Source organism: Chamaea fasciata, unplaced genomic scaffold (genome assembly GCF_029207755.1).
Source record: "Chamaea fasciata isolate MVZ Bird 193981 ecotype frontalis unplaced genomic scaffold, bChaFas1.0.hap1 SCAF_4, whole genome shotgun sequence".
NCBI lineage: Eukaryota > Metazoa > Chordata > Aves > Passeriformes > Sylviidae > Chamaea > Chamaea fasciata.
The window spans coordinates 27,165,554-27,182,503 of NW_027094089.1; the positions used below are offsets into that span (position 1 = coordinate 27,165,554).

At 38.2% G+C, this 16,950-nt stretch overlaps 1 protein-coding gene across 1 annotated transcript; it reads right to left on the reverse strand.

The window, feature by feature from the left end:
• Window positions 1-459: 459 nt before the first annotated feature.
• On the reverse strand, window positions 460-16,551 carry CDC20B (cell division cycle 20B). The gene is given in 11 exon segments (XM_066182492.1): window positions 460-597; window positions 3,363-3,473; window positions 4,217-4,347; window positions 5,325-5,542; window positions 8,035-8,059; window positions 8,062-8,126; window positions 8,976-9,018; window positions 9,021-9,167; window positions 10,595-10,705; window positions 13,173-13,262; window positions 16,517-16,551. Coding segments are annotated over 11 exon segments (1,083 nt in total). The 5' UTR covers window positions 16,521-16,551.
• Window positions 16,552-16,950: the final 399 nt, after the last annotated feature.

Here is a 16,950-nt window from a genome sequence, read left to right on the forward strand (position 1 = left end):
TTTATGTGATACACAGAACAGAACAACTCCCTGAGCTGGTCTCTGCTCATCATAGCCTTTGAATGATCCAAGGCAATATACATTAATTAGTATGTGGTTATCAATGGGGATGCTAAGATAATGTAAAATTTACTGCAAGAATCATAGCTAAAAACAGGACCTAGAACTTCATGCTGAAACTTTACATAGATTGGATTCCTTCCATGTTTGCTAATTTAATAAAAATATACATGACATTATTCTTCAGTTAGAATATTTTTCCTTTAGGGTGAGACAAGCTACTAACATTTCAAATAATAGACTGATAAGAACAATTTGTTCTCTTAAATAAATTGTACTATCTTTAGCCATGTTTCTATTGGAAGGTAGACACATATTTTGAATAATTGAATGGGGTGAATACATTAATCACTGGTTTTCAAGAAAAAAAGTCACAGCAATGAACTCAAATAACTGTTATTAAAAAGTCTTGTTGCTGTGAATGCTCTCCCCAGTTCCACGTTGTTTTCACAGACAAGACATCCCATCCATTGCAACAAAAATGAGCCTACTCTGATCTGGGCTCAGGGTTATATGCAAGACTCTCCCTTTGTGACCTATAAAATAAAATATTTTCGAAAGAAAAGGAAAGATACACCAGAATTCTACACTGATTATGCCAGTTATTTTCACCACCCACACTATGTCTTGTTTCCACTTTACTGCAGCAGAGAAACATACTATCATCCTCTATTGACTCTTTTCATATTAATAAGAAGCTGAAGGAAATACATTCTTAATAGGAAATAGGCTTTAACTGTCTGCACCACTTTGAGGAGACATTTCTGTCAAAGGAACACACTGAACCTGAACTATTGTTCTCCATGCATTCAAAACATCAGTCTCATCTGTGTTTGGTAATGTCTCTCACTGCTCAGCTTTCCCATCTGGCTGCAAAGGCCTTGCAGACAGTTTGCAGCAGCTGATCCAACAATAATGAGATTCTGTCTCCAGCTGCTCAGTTATTACTGTTAAGGAGATCTTTTAACAGTGATTCCACTGAGCCATTTAGTGGAATTGTGTTCTGAGTTTGTCTGCAGTTGTAGTAAATCTTGGGAGCTACACACGGTAGCAGAAAGCTACCCAGTAGCAGCACAAAGAATGTACAAAACTCATTTATGTGGTTGCATAAAAATCTCACCCACAAACAGCCACTGAATTTGAACCAAAGGTAGAAAGAGTCTGGAACTAAATTGAGATTCTTGAGAGTTGCATTTACCTCATTGCTCTGGCATAGGCTTCCTGTACCTTCCAGAGCTATGTCAATGCCAGGAAAACCCATGAGGTTTTAAGGCACATTGCAGCAAGAGAAATTTGAAGTCTTTTTCCTTGAAGTTACTGGACTTTGTCTTTTCTGGGTGGGCAAGTTACTGACAATCACAGTGGTAAGATAAACCCCCAAGAGGAAAAAAAAAATCTTCTGAGTAATAATTTCTAAAGCAGATCAGATAAACCACATCCTAAAAGGAAGCATGAAAGTAAGAAGTAGTGCATGACCATCTTAAACGAATGTGTGTGACCTGTGTCCTCCCTTCACTTGTACCTGAGGTGTCCATGAACACAAGAGAATGGCATTTCCCTAGCTCAAGATACTATAAGGATAAACAGGTGAGGAACTGTAAAGCCCTCTTGAAACACTGCTATCTGATGAAGGCCCACAGGACTGTTGCCAATGGAAAGTCTGCCCTTAATTTGTGAAGCTGATACAGTGGCTCTCTGGAAACACTGTGATTAAATGCAAATAACCTGCTGCCCTGGTGCTGAGCTACGTGTGTCCCTCCTAAACTTTGACTTGAATTTCAACACCACTAAATTATTTCAGCAGAGATAAATTATCTAGCTTTGCTCCTTCTCAAGTTATAGAAATGTACAGAATCTTTGACAATACTTAGGACCAAGATTTTACAACTCAGTGAATTTTTTATGCTGTGTCTGTTCAATTTCTGTGATGACTTTGAAGGAGGATCTTGAGTTGTAATCTTTAGAGGCACCCAAAACTATCCACAACACTGATTGGAATTTGATTAACGGCGTCAAAAGCAGTGGAGGGAAATAGGGACAAATCAGACAAGATTAAATTTTTCACTTACATGGGTTTTGAGTGGAGTTTTCTGGGTTTATTTCATTGTTTCAAGATCATGTTCAAGTCAGGTAATTTTTCAAAGTAATTGCATATTTTGCTTGCCTATATGTTTTCATCAATCTTTTCTAAGGAGAGGACATTACAGCCAAAATTATTCCCTTTTTTTTCTATTAAATTACTCTGTATTACTCTAATTACTCTAAATTACTCTAATAGTTCTATCAGAAGTATCTCAAAAACTGATGCAGTGCTATAAAAATGTTACTGTCTTTCTGTTGTCTTTCTGTTCTGAATATTCTAAGTGACAGTCAACCTTAATTACTAAAGTGCACAACTGGTGCTGATGGGTCTTCTTTCTTAGCTGGGGTCTTCAGCATTTGCAAGAGGCTTAAACAATTAAATTCAGTTACAATTTGTCAGATCATTTCTGGGGGTGTAAAATTTATGCGGTTAGAAGTGTCTGAGGTTGACTTAGAACCATCTGAGTCACAATCATTCATCACAGTATTTATTCTGACCATACTTTCATACATCCACAATTTTTTCCAACATTCAATTGCTTACGGTAAGTTACTAGGAGTCTTCATACACAGTAATATGTCTGTGCAGCAATGATCTGGCCTTTTTTGTTCATGAATAGCACCAGAGACAAAGAGGCTTAATTGCAAGAAACATCCTCTGCATATGGTGTAGCTCTACAGCACCACAGAACAAAACAGAGCTATGAGGAAACTCCACTTTGTCTGGCAGTCGGCAGAGTGCAAGGGAAACACTCTGCACCTAATTTCTTACAGCAAAATCCTTCATTAAAACACAGACATACAAAAACTTGAATTCTAAATACCAAAATTTGAAATCTGGTTCAGTATCCTCAAATCATGAGATGCAAAAGCAGTACCATTTGGTTTGTGTTGTCCAGAAGGTCAACAGCCAGAATACACTGGAAGCAACCTGACAACACATCCAATCCTGGCCTAGTCAGCCTTAGAAAGAAATGGAAATACACATCCTGAACCTGGCATGGCCTTAGGAATAATAGGAAAGAATCCCATCATTAAAAACAAGGAATTTCCCAGAAGGAATTAATACCATAGTCCTAATAAGTCAGCCTTTACAATCCCATGAATGCATGAACATGAACACCAATGTGTCGGTGACTGCTCTTTATTCTTTTTTTTACATAAGGTATGCAATGGCAAAGCCAGATTTGTTTGGCAGATAAATAACTGAATTACTTGACATAGTGTTCTAATGAATTGACAAGCATGGGATACTTCCATACTTTAATCTGATTTCTAGGAAGGCCTTGTCCCATCATCAGTTCACTGGGTAACCAGAGCAAGGAAGAAATCTAATGCAATTTAAAATTCTGATTCTGCTTTAGTTTTCAGAAGGGCTGAACATACATCATTTAGAGATTTGAAATAAAATCCACAATGTTTGAACAAGCTACTGAGAAACAGTCCAAGCAGAGTGTTTATTTATTTATTTATTTAGAAGGATCATTTAATTGTTTTCAACTCTTCAAAGTACAGTTGCTTTATTGTCCTATCTAAACATTGTAACAACTTATTAGTATAACATCAAAGACCTCAAAACACATTCTCAGCTAAGTTATAATAGCTCCAGCAAACCAAGTTATGCAGCTTTATTACAGCTGAGAACCTGTTCCTCTATCTCCTAATTTTCAAACTCCAGAGACAGATGTAATCTCTCTGACTCTTACACCTTTGCTCACCCCAATGCTCTGGGAGTTTTTTTCCCTTCAACATTCTCTCTGCATTTAGAGTTTTGGCCAAAACTATTATTGACAGCATGGCAAGGTGATGAAAAGTCAAGCCAGAAGAAGTGTCTGGCTTCAAGACTATCTCCTCTTCAATCACTTCTGCGTGGAGACAGAAGTGGTGAATGAGAAACAACAAACTGCTTCTGAGTCAATCACACGCTGTAGTACTGAATGTAGCACAACTGCACATCCAGAGAAAATCCTGCTGTTCCTCTTACTGCAGAACCACCCTCAAAGTCAGTGGGAGTTTGTCAAATGAGCACAGCTACACAAAAAAAAAGCGTAGCTTAAGTATGCAGACATTTCACCTGCAAATCTGTAATTGCACTTCGGATGATTTTCTCACAATTCATGTGCCAGACACACAAAATCCCATCTTTCATTCCACTTCCTGTAGCAAGGACTTTAGACTGCCAAGGACACCAGGTCACAGCATAAAAAATAAAAAGAAAACAGATGCCAGAATAGATAATGAGGTTAGCTGGAAGAACAGAGGATTTTAGCTAAAAGTCTAGCTGTTAAAAATAAAGTACAAGCACTTGAAATGTACACTCAGGGCAGTGTAGGATCCCAAAACTTCAAATGCTGCTTCCCTGGCCTTTGTTTCATAGCCTACACTGTCACACATACCCTCATAAAACTCCAGTTTCTCTGCTTGCCCTTCAGAGGCCACAGATTCACACCTCAATACCAGAAGAACCAAGCAGGATAGACTCTTACTGCCTAAGCCAAGCCATCACAGAAATGTAAGAAAAGTGGCCTACAGGTCTTACGGGAGACCTGGTTTCTCCCAGGATATTGCCAGGATATGGCTAAGGCCCAGAACCTACCTGAAGAAAAGTTTGTCAGAACCCAATTCCACCTGTTTCAATAAATTTCCCTGACCCTTTAAACCCAGCACTGTCTAGCCTCAGATACTTTTGGGAGAGCAAACAGCTTGTAAATACTGGATTCTCCTGCTTATGACTATTACCTGACCTATCTCCTACACAGACAGGGACTACATAAAGAATCTTAAATTGTTTCATTTAAAATTTCCTTCTTCAGAATCCTTGTCACCAGCAATGGCAGGCAAATATGGGCAGGAGGGCAAAATGAACTCATAGATCAAATTAATTGCAGCAGAGGTAGTTTTCCATAACTCCAAAAATCGAAATATCTTGTTTGCTAACTTATAAGTATTACAACACCAAACTTTTCTGTGAAGGCACATAGATAGAAAAAAAAGTGATAAACATTATTTGTGTTTCACAATATACTTACAAAGATCTGCTAATCCAGTATCAAAGCCCAAGCAAACTTATCTATGAAGAAAACTGGCCTTAAAATTAATTACATCAAAGACAGAAGAAACTAATAGACATCAATAAGATAGTTTGAAAAATTACCTGAGCAATATGCCTTTTTCATATACTTTAACTGCTAAGAAAGGAAGTGTGATTTTCAGTGTCTATGACTGCAATTTCACACCATGCCAGATATTCAATATACCACCCCTAGACCCAATGGCCAGCAGCAGGTTGTCTAGTGAGAATTTCAGGCTGCAAATGCTTTGTTTGTTTTGACAAAAAACCCCAACATGGTGCTGAGCAACCTGAACATCACGCGGTTGGATAGATCCTGATAGTGAATCACTCACTGCAGACAAGAAAAGGCAGCATGGGTTTAACGTCAATGCAACATTAACAACATCTTCATCACACCAATGTTTCTTCAGAAGCAAACCACATCAGAGTGGCATGTATCAGCAGAACAACAGCATTTCAGTAAGAGGAAACTCAGAAGAACTATCAAAAGCACACCCTGACTGTAGAGGTGTCTGGTAACAGAAAGGAGCCAAGCAGCTGTTCCATTCCAGCTGGGCAGCGTACCTGCTGACCCTCAAATTTTTTTTCCATGAGCACAGTGTATGCCACTAATCTACACACTGTTCAGCTGCTGAGCCACTTAGTGTAAACTATTTCTGTTCTTCATGAAAAATTCTTTCACAAGGTGATTTTTGCCAAAGCCGTGTGTGACTCCACACCCAACAGAGAGGCAGTGTAAAAGTGCATTGTACTGCTAAAAGGCTTTCTAGCAAGTTACTGTGTTTTCCTTGGTTCTGTCCCTTCTCTTGCCTCGTTTCTCCCTCCCACTCTAAGACTTTAGGAAAATCTTCACACCTTAACACTTGTGCACTAGCTTCTTTTTAGGAAATGTATTCACTCCTCTACAACCAGTATTATCATCAGTCTACCAAAGGCAGGAAGGAACACCTTGACTGGAAGCACAGCTAGTGTTAAAATTCAGCACCTAGAGATGACTTCTACAGATTAATAAGGGAATTGAACTGAAGATATTGAAAATACCTTTCAACTTTTACCGTTTATTATGGATATTGCTTACATTAATCCTAAGAAAAATCCGAAGAGCTCCCTGCTGGAAATTCACACTTACAACTAGTATGATGACACTGAAATAAAATCAGCAAGTTTAATACAATATTTCTGGGTATCTGAGAAACAGGTATCTTACATTACTGCAATAGATTTATATAAGTGTTTTAATTATTTTAATAAGGATGAGCAATTGGAGACTTTCCCTCAATGGCTCTTAAAGATTTTTCAGATACATGTTGAGTTACTTGGAAGCATTAAAAATGCATATGCAAACCTGACTTATTGCAAGAAATGTCATTGTGTTGTGCTTGTATAGTGGACTTTATGGTACAGAAATTTATTTACAGATTCATGATGATGTGCTATTGTTTGGACTATTTTTAACCACAACAATCACAATGTAATCCCAAAGTCAATTGGTATTTTGGAAACTTCCACAATGAAGTTTCAATGAAGTTTAATGTAAGAATGCTGCTCTAATTTTTGTAACAATTAGTATTAACTCCATGTCTTTTTTTTTCTCCTTTGTGCAATTATTTTAACTCTGCCCTAATATTAGAATTATACGGTTAATTTCAAACCTAGAAAAATAAATAAATGTTACCTCAATCTAATGCGTCAAACGTAATGGTAGTTCACAGGTTCACACTGAATTTTATCATCAATTTCTGCTACGAAGTTCCTGTTGTTTTCATTGCTTTGGCCAAGAGGAAATATGAACCAAAACTATTTCTTACTGTAGTGAGGTTATGGCACTTGGCCGTGACAGGATGTTACACCTGCATCCTTGTAACCTAACCCAGTATAATTGCAGCTGCATTTTGTTAACTGTTTGTTCAACTGGAATGCCTGTACCTCCTCATACCTCCACCTTGCAGACCTCATACAACCACAACCAGAGCATTTGTGAAACCAAAAATAAATCTACCACTGCTGTTCTTATCAAGAGATACTTGATTTTGAGTTAATAAAGTCAGTCTAACTTTGTTATTATCTTTCCATTTAAGTAAAACAGAACACGAACTTACAGTTTTAAAATCACAGAAGCATTCATCATACACAAGTCTCCCCTCAGCCCCTTCATGCGTGAGTCAAAGATCTGAAACAGAAAGTGGGATGAAAAAAACCCACAAGAGTACATTTGATCTTTGTCATCTGAGCCCACATACTGAAATGATACCTAAATACAAAATATAAAATACACCCTTGACAATGCAAAGGTCAACCACTCCATCCCTTCTTGGGTGGTAGATAGCAATGAGCTGGCCTTTCCTTTCAGATACACAGCTAGAGAGGTGTGCAACTCCTAACAGCTGTGCTTTGCTGCGTTTTTCTAAAGACAGATGGAGTCTTGATATGAATGGAGGGGCCATCTAAGTTACATACTGTCTCCCCAGCACGGGGCAGACCATGATTTTTGAGGTTCAGACCCACTGGGGACAAAACAATTTCAAGCTCAGGCTTTGCACTAAACCAGAGTCAGAGTTTCCAAATCATAGTGAAATTCTGCAAGTGGTGACAACTTTTTGGAAGGACAGTATAAACAGAGACTGCAGAAACAGGTTAAATCCTCTTTGGCTGCTTTTCTGTCATGCAATAAGTCTACAAATGATTTCTGAGATCAGTGAAAGATGGGAGAACAGGTAAATCACATTTGAAAAAGGCCAAGAAAAACAGCTAAAATGAATGGAATACCTGCCTGAGTAAATGCAGCAAGACTCTTTCTGGGAATGGATTTTGCTACTCACCTGCTCAGAGTGCAATGATTCCAGCTCCAATTACAGACAGGTGGCCAAACATATTTCTCAGCCTCTTTCTGGTGTCAATGTTCCACAATTGCCAGTCCAAAACAAACAAGACATAAAAATTTGACAGCAAGAAGAAAGAAAAATTTGTTCCCTTCATTTGTTTAGAATTTGGCCACTCTCCATTTCTGAATTGACATAAGGAAACCTTCAAGCTTCTTTATTTCACAAGTAAGACAATGAGTGTTTCCAAATTTCAACACATATATCAGTAATGCAGAAGTCTGACTGAATTGAAGGGCTATATACCTGTAAGTTTAAAGCTATTTATTTACATGTCCATCTGTATGGGTTCACACATGGAAGCCCTGTACTTCAGTGCCTTCAGATTGCTGACTCATGACTGCAGCAAATAGGGCCAGTTATTATCTAGCACCTCCGCTAAAGTCACAAAAAATACTCTTGTTAGTAGTAGTGTCTTGTAACAGCAAGCTCAGATATATGTGTTTAATCAGACTGAAGTCAAATTCTTAAATGAGAACCTATAAGGAGAATTTGAATTGAACTCTAAAGATATTGACTAGTAGAGTGATCTTAGCAAAAGACATAGAAGAAAAACACAGTCTGTGCTGAATAAAATAATTTAATGAGAGCTCCTCTTACTGACGGAAAAACAGTCCGATTGTCACTGGAAAACTAATTCATTAATTCAGTCATCACCTTTTTTTTGTTTTAGAAGCTCCATTTCATGTAGCTAAATCTGGATGCCACTAAGTCTGGATCTTCAGTATGGTGGAAATGATACTGGGAAGTCGTACATATGTTTTCAGTTTAGTCAATCTTTTCCATTTGTTTCCCTAAAAAAATCAGTATCAAATAGTTTGGTAACCACTTTAGCCAAAAATGGAGAAAGACTGAAAAAAAGTAAGTTGTCTAGTAGTTGCACTTCTCCATCACTGGTGCAAATTGCAAGGCATATTCCTTTTCCGTCCAAGCCAGACATGAAATGTGTCTGGAACTGGAATTCAAATCAATGCTTTCAACAGCTTGAAGATTTCATCCATTCCGGATGTGTGCAGCAGGTCCTACCTCGATAGCGATGAAATTCTCAAGGCTCCACCCCACTATGTTTAGCTCTAGAAGAAAGCTACTAAAAATTACTGGAAAAAAAACAGTAGATAATTAGCTGGGGTAAGGGGGAGCATGGTTTGGGGGAGACTATGCAAAAACATCCAGAGAATTCTTCTATGAAAGTTTTACTGGCGAGCATTTGACTTACAAGGGGATTATCTCTGACAAACCAAGGTCTTTGTTAGTCTTATCTCCTCAAATGTCTATGTTTGCACACAGCATCTGAGTTACAGTTTACCCACTAAAATTTTTTTAATCTGTCACCCTGGATTTTACATTGCCACATCACTCTCCCTGATTTCTTCCACCAGAAATGAGGCTCCTTCTCCAACAGATACAGATCCAAAACCACCCTTGTTCCGAGGTGATTCTTGTGTCTGAGAAAGACACAGGACAGAGTACAGTACATAGACAGTACAATTTGTCCACCATCTTCTAGTTAGTGATAACATTTACCTTGCAGATGGTACAGCAAAATGGAAAAAGTTATTAGGGAAACTCTGCTCCTCATCTTCAGGGCTTGCTTCTTGCTTAGTAAGTGTATGATGGGAGTACTGCTTCCATTGTCCCTGATGGTGGGCACATTGCACTTGTAAAAAAAACCACTGTAATAATTAGCCTCATAGAACCCTCTTATGTCTTGTAGGTCAGCATCAGATGGTGTACAACATTTAATGCCAAACCAGGACATTCTCATTTTTCATGACCCCTGAAGCACAGGATGTGCTATGGTAATCCAAGGTCTGGTATCATATTTTGATAACTAAAGTCTCTCTGGAGAACAATTGAATCCATCAGCCTGTTTAATTACAGACCTGACTGTTGCAGCAGAAATCATTTCCATAGACCACTATTGTTAATGTACTTAGTCTTGGGACATACCTTGTGCATTATCAGTGTATATCATACCAACAAACCTTTATCCTGTTCATGAACACTTGCAAAGGTATGTTAAAAAATTTTCCCAGGGACAACTACAAATACATAAACATAAATGGTTTGTTTGATCTTATGAAGTGCTCAAAACCTTCAGACCTGAGATTTATGTCTGTTTGTGTGTAACCTGTGAGTGTTTAATTTTTGCCTGTTCACTAACAAAGACGTAAGTGAGAATTTAGAAGGTGTCACCCAAACCACGAATGATGTCACTGCTGTCTTCCAAAACAAGATATTTCAAAGTCCTCTCAATGAAACTGCTGCTGTGGTTCTTGGCTACTAGATAACCAAGGCTGATTTAAGTTAATTTTAAGTGGAGGTAGATATACTTGATTTGCAAGTTGTATTGAGATCTATAGCTGAAGGAAGCTGTATGAGAGTTATGTCCTGCAATGTTTCCATTTTATGTGAAGGGGACACATCACCACATTTCTTGAAACACACAGAAGAATTCACAGTCTGTGCTAAAAACAATACCCTGGAGGAATTAACTTACAGTGATCATTGTACCAGCCTGTAATAGGAAACCTCACACCTTGCTCCAAAGGTGTGGACAGCTTCACAGTGGTAACACTTCTAAGTTCATTTTGAGTCCCCTCTTTGCATCCTGTATTTGAAGATTCATCACACACAAATCAGTAATCCAAAATACCACCATTTTTTCTAAGGCCTAAACTTTTCACATTCTCATCATATTTGCCTCTGAACAGTTCAGAGGAGGCTTGGAGGGCCTTATTTATCCTGGGTAGGCTCAAAACACTAAACACACACTGGACGAGGTAAAAGTCATATTTCACCAGCTTTTTCAAACTTCCATGCATTCAGTCAGCTAGAACTGAGAATAGGCTCCACTATATTTTGCTTAAATTGTACCACTGTTTAATATAAAACATGGTGGGTTTTTTCTCTTTTTTTGCCTTTGTTTTCGTGACAAGTTACTAGTAGCAGAATTTGTCATGCATGCTCTCCCAATACAAAGCCCCCTTATACAGTAATTAACTCTTTTACTCTCTGGTGTTTATTTCCCCCAAATGTCCCCTAACTACAGAACAAGGTTTTTAAAACACACATTCTTTGATCACACCACACTAAGCTCACGACACCACAGTAACAAGAAACCAAAGCCAATACAAGTGTGAGAAAGAAGAGTCATCTTTTGTGGTCAATGTCTACATTAGGCTGCAAAGACGCCTCAGCACTATTAACACCAAAAAAAAAATAAAAAAATAAAAAAATAAAAAAATAAAAAAAGCCAGATCACTAACATTTTGAATCATTTAATACTAGCTTTTTATGTGTAAGAAATGATATTGCTATATTGCAGAGAACACTATATGGTGAAGAATATTGAAGAACACATACACATCCCATATAAAATTTCAATGACAGTTGTGGAAAACTTACAACATACATCCTTTCCACACTCTGTCCTTAACCTTCTCCCTTATTCCAAAATTCAGTTTGGCAGACAGGAAATGTTTCCTCTTTCAGCAGTGGTACTCCTTCTCTCTGAAGGTAAGCAAGTAGATTAGAGCAATTTTCTTCTGTGTCTAAAATTTTGTGGAGCTAAACAATTAAGAAGGGTTTGCAGGAATGACCTCACATCTGCACAATGGAATTTGTAATACTTCATTCTAAACCTAGAAAGATCTGATATTACTAAAATGAGGCTTTGCAGTACAGAAAAAAAAAACTGTATTTCTAATACCTAGATTTTTCATTACTTTTGAAAATTTTACAAAGTCTTTCTGAATCTTACTAAGTAAGATAATTCAAGAAACTTAAGGCACTTAATTGTAATATTCAAAGAATGGCAACACTTCTGAAACTCTGCATATAATTTTCTTCTTTATTGTTAGCAGCTGGTGCTGTGTGATGGGACAGTAACAGAGGAAATCATCTCTAACTCATTTCAGGATTCTCTTCTCTTCTTAGTAATTCATCTACCCCAAATCATACTTGTTACCCTTTCAGCTCTATTCACAACTTCACGGACACATGAGTATGCATAATAGGCTTTTTCCTTAGTGGAAATCAAATTTTGTTGTCCATTTTGTTATTTTGCCTGGGTACTAGTATCACTGACTTTGGATAAGATTTTGGTTCTAACATGCCTTTGTCAATTCCCAAAATAAGACTCCAGAAGTGATAAGTAGGCAGTGCTGTCCCATCAAACTACTCAATTAGCAAGTAGGTGGGCAGCAACAAACCTGGTATTCTTCAATCCTATATTCATCGCCAAGAGAAAAACCTACTGTGTTTTATCCCTACACTGTTGCTATTAACTGCTGTGAAATGAGGCTTATTTGCAACTGAGGAAAGCAATATAAGAAAATACAAATCTATCACATAAACCCCAACTTCTTCTACAGGGGGTGAAATCCAGATTTGGATAGAGGAATAGCCAGAGCACCAAAACAAATCATCTGTCTAAGACAAAAGACACCAAAATATTAGTCTGATATATAATGAACTGTCTCATTACGGGAATGCCTGTATAATTTCACAGGTTATCTCTTCAGATTCCACCTGTTTTCAAATCATTTTACCATTCACACTCCCTAACGCTCATTAATTCATAGGATATTTTATGTAGTAAATTAAAAAACTCCCCCACAGACAAAACCAGCAGCAGTGCTAGGGACAGTCTGAACCTCCCCTGCAGACAAGAGCAACAAAACTCCACTATCTCTGCATGCCCTGCACTCTCATGTACCCAACAGTCCAGATAACATATATCCCCTGCCCATTCCACAGCACAGCCCTATACTGTTTGTAGCATTCTGAAACAGAAAAGCTGAAAGGAAATTATTGTTTTAGGGCTATCAGTGCATCTGATAGGGGCCAAAGGAGAGCCAACTAAAATAGTAGGACTTAACCACACTGAAAGAGCTGGAATACTCTCTGTTCAGAGGTTTTGAGAACTCTAGAAATAACTCAGTGCAGGTAGCTCTCAGCCACTTTGTATTTTTCTGTAACACTGGAAGAGGTAGAGGCACTTGCTTTTCCTGTGTAGATGCAGACTGTATTATCTTATTCTTCAGTGTGCCTGAAAATGCTTTATTGGAACATACCTTTCCAGATGCAACTTGTATTTTCCCAGACCTTCACATCACCATTTTCTGCAATGCTATATCCAACTTCCAGGACCATTGGAAGCCAAGCTGAAGTGAAAACACAACTGAATGAAGAAGTCAGTTGAAAAACATATTTAAATATCATGGATAACACCAATCCTATCAAAGGACTCAGTCAATACATAAAAGCCTCAAAACAACCTGTCTTTAGGATGGAAAATGAATAACAAACACAGAATGTCGAATCATGTCCAAATCATATTGTTCTAACTTGAGAGACTTGAGACATTTTTCCTTCCATAAAACACAGACTCACCACTAATGATCATACACAGAGTTTAACAAAGCTGTTTGAACAACGCCTTAGCAGTGGAAGAAGGTCCAAACCTGTACGTCTGGAGTTACAGCCTGGGTCACCTGTCAAACCTTAGAGATCACATGTCCTATTCTGAACTGGGATTTGGACTAATGTTACCAGCTTGAAATGACATTTCCTGGATGCTGTCAGTAAGTCTGTCTGTGAGGGAAGAGCAGGTCTGTGGTGCATACACTGCAGGGCCACTGATTACAGCATGACACCCTCTGGGTGTCACAGCTCTCCCAAACGAGGGTCACAGACACTGGGCTCCATGATCCCAATCCCATTCCCTGAACCAGTGCTACAATATAAAGTGGAAAATAGCTACAAGGTATCTCTGAGGAATACCATCTTAAAAATTACATTAGCATTTCCTTGGGTATGAAAGAAAGAGATTATGCAGAAAAAATAAGGAAAGAGAGATCTGAATTATTAGGTCTTTAACCAAGACTCAGAGGCTCAGATCAGCTCACACAGGACAGGAATATCTTCATCAATTCCTAGTAATATGCATTTCTGCACAGTGGTCATTGAGATGAATGCTCTGATGCTAAATTTCTGTTTGTTCTGTAATTCTTTATATATAGTAGTGTGGAAATGCAGCAGATGTTTTTATCATCCACTCAAGATTATTGAATTCTCTCTCTCCAATGTCTGTGAAATCTGCCCTGCCATGCACAATCTGTGTTACTCTTCTTCAAAACTCTGCTGCAATCATGACAAGAAACGTCTTAGAAAAACATAACTGGAAAATAGAAGTGTTTCTCCTCTATATAGTCCAGCTGTTCTACAGCAGGCCTTCAGCTTTGAGAAGCATTTTCTGTATGATTTATACAGGCAACTTGGCAGAAAGCTAATCACATTGCTTGCATATGTGTACCTCGAAGATTAGTGCAGACATTTCTGTGGGAAATTGATTGTATGCAAAGAAGTAATATTTTGGCCCACAGAGAGACCACACACATTCACTGGTATGTGAGAAGGTTCTATTCTCAACAGATCCCATTCCTTTATACTAACAGGCTGCACAAAGTAAATAGTGATTTATTACTATATCTAAGAAGATAAGTAGATTTTCATGTGGGTTTAGCCAGGACTGACTTTCAAATGGTTTTAGGAAGAACTTAGGCTTCGGTCACACCACAGTGTATTGCAAATATCACAGCTTAGGAAATGTTTGTAGCCCTGGATCTAGAACTCTGAAAATATTTGCTCTAACTCAACTTCTACTTGTAAGTTACAGTATAAATCTAGGTTTACATAGAATCCACATGTACCTCATGAGGGTCAGTAAGGCCAAGTTCAAGGTGCTGCACACGGCTCAGGGCAGCCTCCAGAAACAACACAGATTGAGAGCAGCCCTGTCCAGAAGGACTTGGGGGTACTGATAGATGAAGAGCTGGACATGAGCTGGAAATGGGCACTTATAGCCCAGAAAACAAATTGTTTCCTGGGTTGCACAAAAACCGTGTGGGCAACAAATTAAGGGAGGTGATTCTGTCCCTCTGTTCTGCTCTGATGAGATCCCATCTGGAATGCTGTGTCCAGCTCTGGGGCTTTCAACACAAAAAAGACCTGTTGGAGTGGATCCAGAGCAGACTCACAAAAGTGATCAGGGGGCTGGAGCACTCTTCTCTGAGGACAGGCTGAGACAGCTGTGGGTGTTCAGCCTGAAGTAGAGAAGGCTCTGGGGAGTCCTTATTGTAGCCTTTAAATACTTACAGGGGGCTGATAAGAAACAGGAGCGCCGACCTTCCAGTAGGGCTTGTTGTGATCGGACAAGAGGTAATGGTTTTCAATTAAAGGAGGGGAGATTGATGCTAGATGTAGGAAATTATTTACAATGAGGGTGGTGAAGCAGTGCAATATGTTGCCTGAAGAGGTGGTGGATGCTCCATCCCTGAAAACATTCAAGGCCTGGTTGGACACGGCTCTGAGCAACTTGATTTAGTTGAAAATGTCCAGTCATTGCAGGGGGTTTGGACTAGATAATATTTAAGTGTCCCATCCGATCCAAATCATTCTATGACTCCATTTGAAGAGACTAACATGTACTCATCTTCTAAAAGATGTTCCATTATAAGAAAAAATGTTTACATTTCATAGAAAGTGCTTATCATCTCACCAAAAAATGAGCAAATTCTCTGTTGGCTAGATTGACCTAAGACTATTAAAACAATTGGGTTGTTTATTTTAGGAATTCCAAAATTTACTGGCTCTTCAATCAGTTGATGGAGCAGAGGGGAAAAAAAAGAAAACACCGTTTCTTATTGAGAGGAAGATTTCAAAACTAGTTTGTTTATTAAGAATATTAAGTGATTGTCCCAAGAATCAGGTTTCCCAGAATGGTATAAAAGCATGATCTCTTTCCAAAGTCCAGAGATGTTCAAGAGTACCATTATTACAAAGCATTAGACAACAAGCTTAATTAGTCCATCAATGCTGACCTTGCCTCCTTTTGTTAAAAGTTCAGCTTAATACCTCACAGAAACGTCTCAATAACCTAAATTAAGGATTATAAGACGTTGTAAAAAAAGACACTAGGTATGCATTTCTGAAGCAAGCTTGCTCAGTAGTTATGGTCAAAAGAGTAATTATGTGAAAGTAGCTATTAACATCTTCATACCAACCTTGGAACTAGTGCAGTCCGAGGAAGGAGAGAACAGAAGAAACTGTAATCACTGGCCAAAAAGTTCCAAGTTAATATATGAACAGTCACAAGGAGATAGCAGTAAAGTAGAGAAGAGGTTTTGAGTGTCATATTATGGTAATAGATTTTCTAACCTAAGTACAAATGCATCACACAAGTCAATTTTCTAGTGAAGAGAAACTTCTTCACTAGTGAAAGTGGGTAGCTGAAGTATAGATTTATGGTCCAAAAAGGCATGGATAATGCCTAAAAAAAGAAAAAAAAAATGGTGTGCCAGTGCTCACTATGAAGAATAAACTGATAAAATGTACAGCAATAGAAATTAACACTTACACATTAAGTGTTCTGAAGCCTTTGTTTCTCATGTTAAGCAGATTCCTTGTGTTCTTTCAACCTTGATCAAAGTCTGACCACCTATTTTCACAACAGTACTCCCAGAAAGGTACTTTTTGGTAACTCTTTTGTGTATTTTTCATAGCACCTCATTCTGTCTGTGTGACAAAATCAAGAGCTACATCCTGAAGAACTGAAGCAATCATCTTCTTCACACACAGTGATTATTAAAGCAAGTGGAAAACTGAGTCATTCATGCATATTTTTGACAATATATTCTTTCCCTCAGCAGTAACAAACTCATCCTGGGGGCTTCATTAGTGTAGTGTCGATTTTAGTTTGCAGGACCACAGCCTGGAGAAAGAGGAGAAAAGTTGAATCAAATAAATGACACAATTTACTCCTGACTTTTCTCCAGCAGACATTTCCTAAAT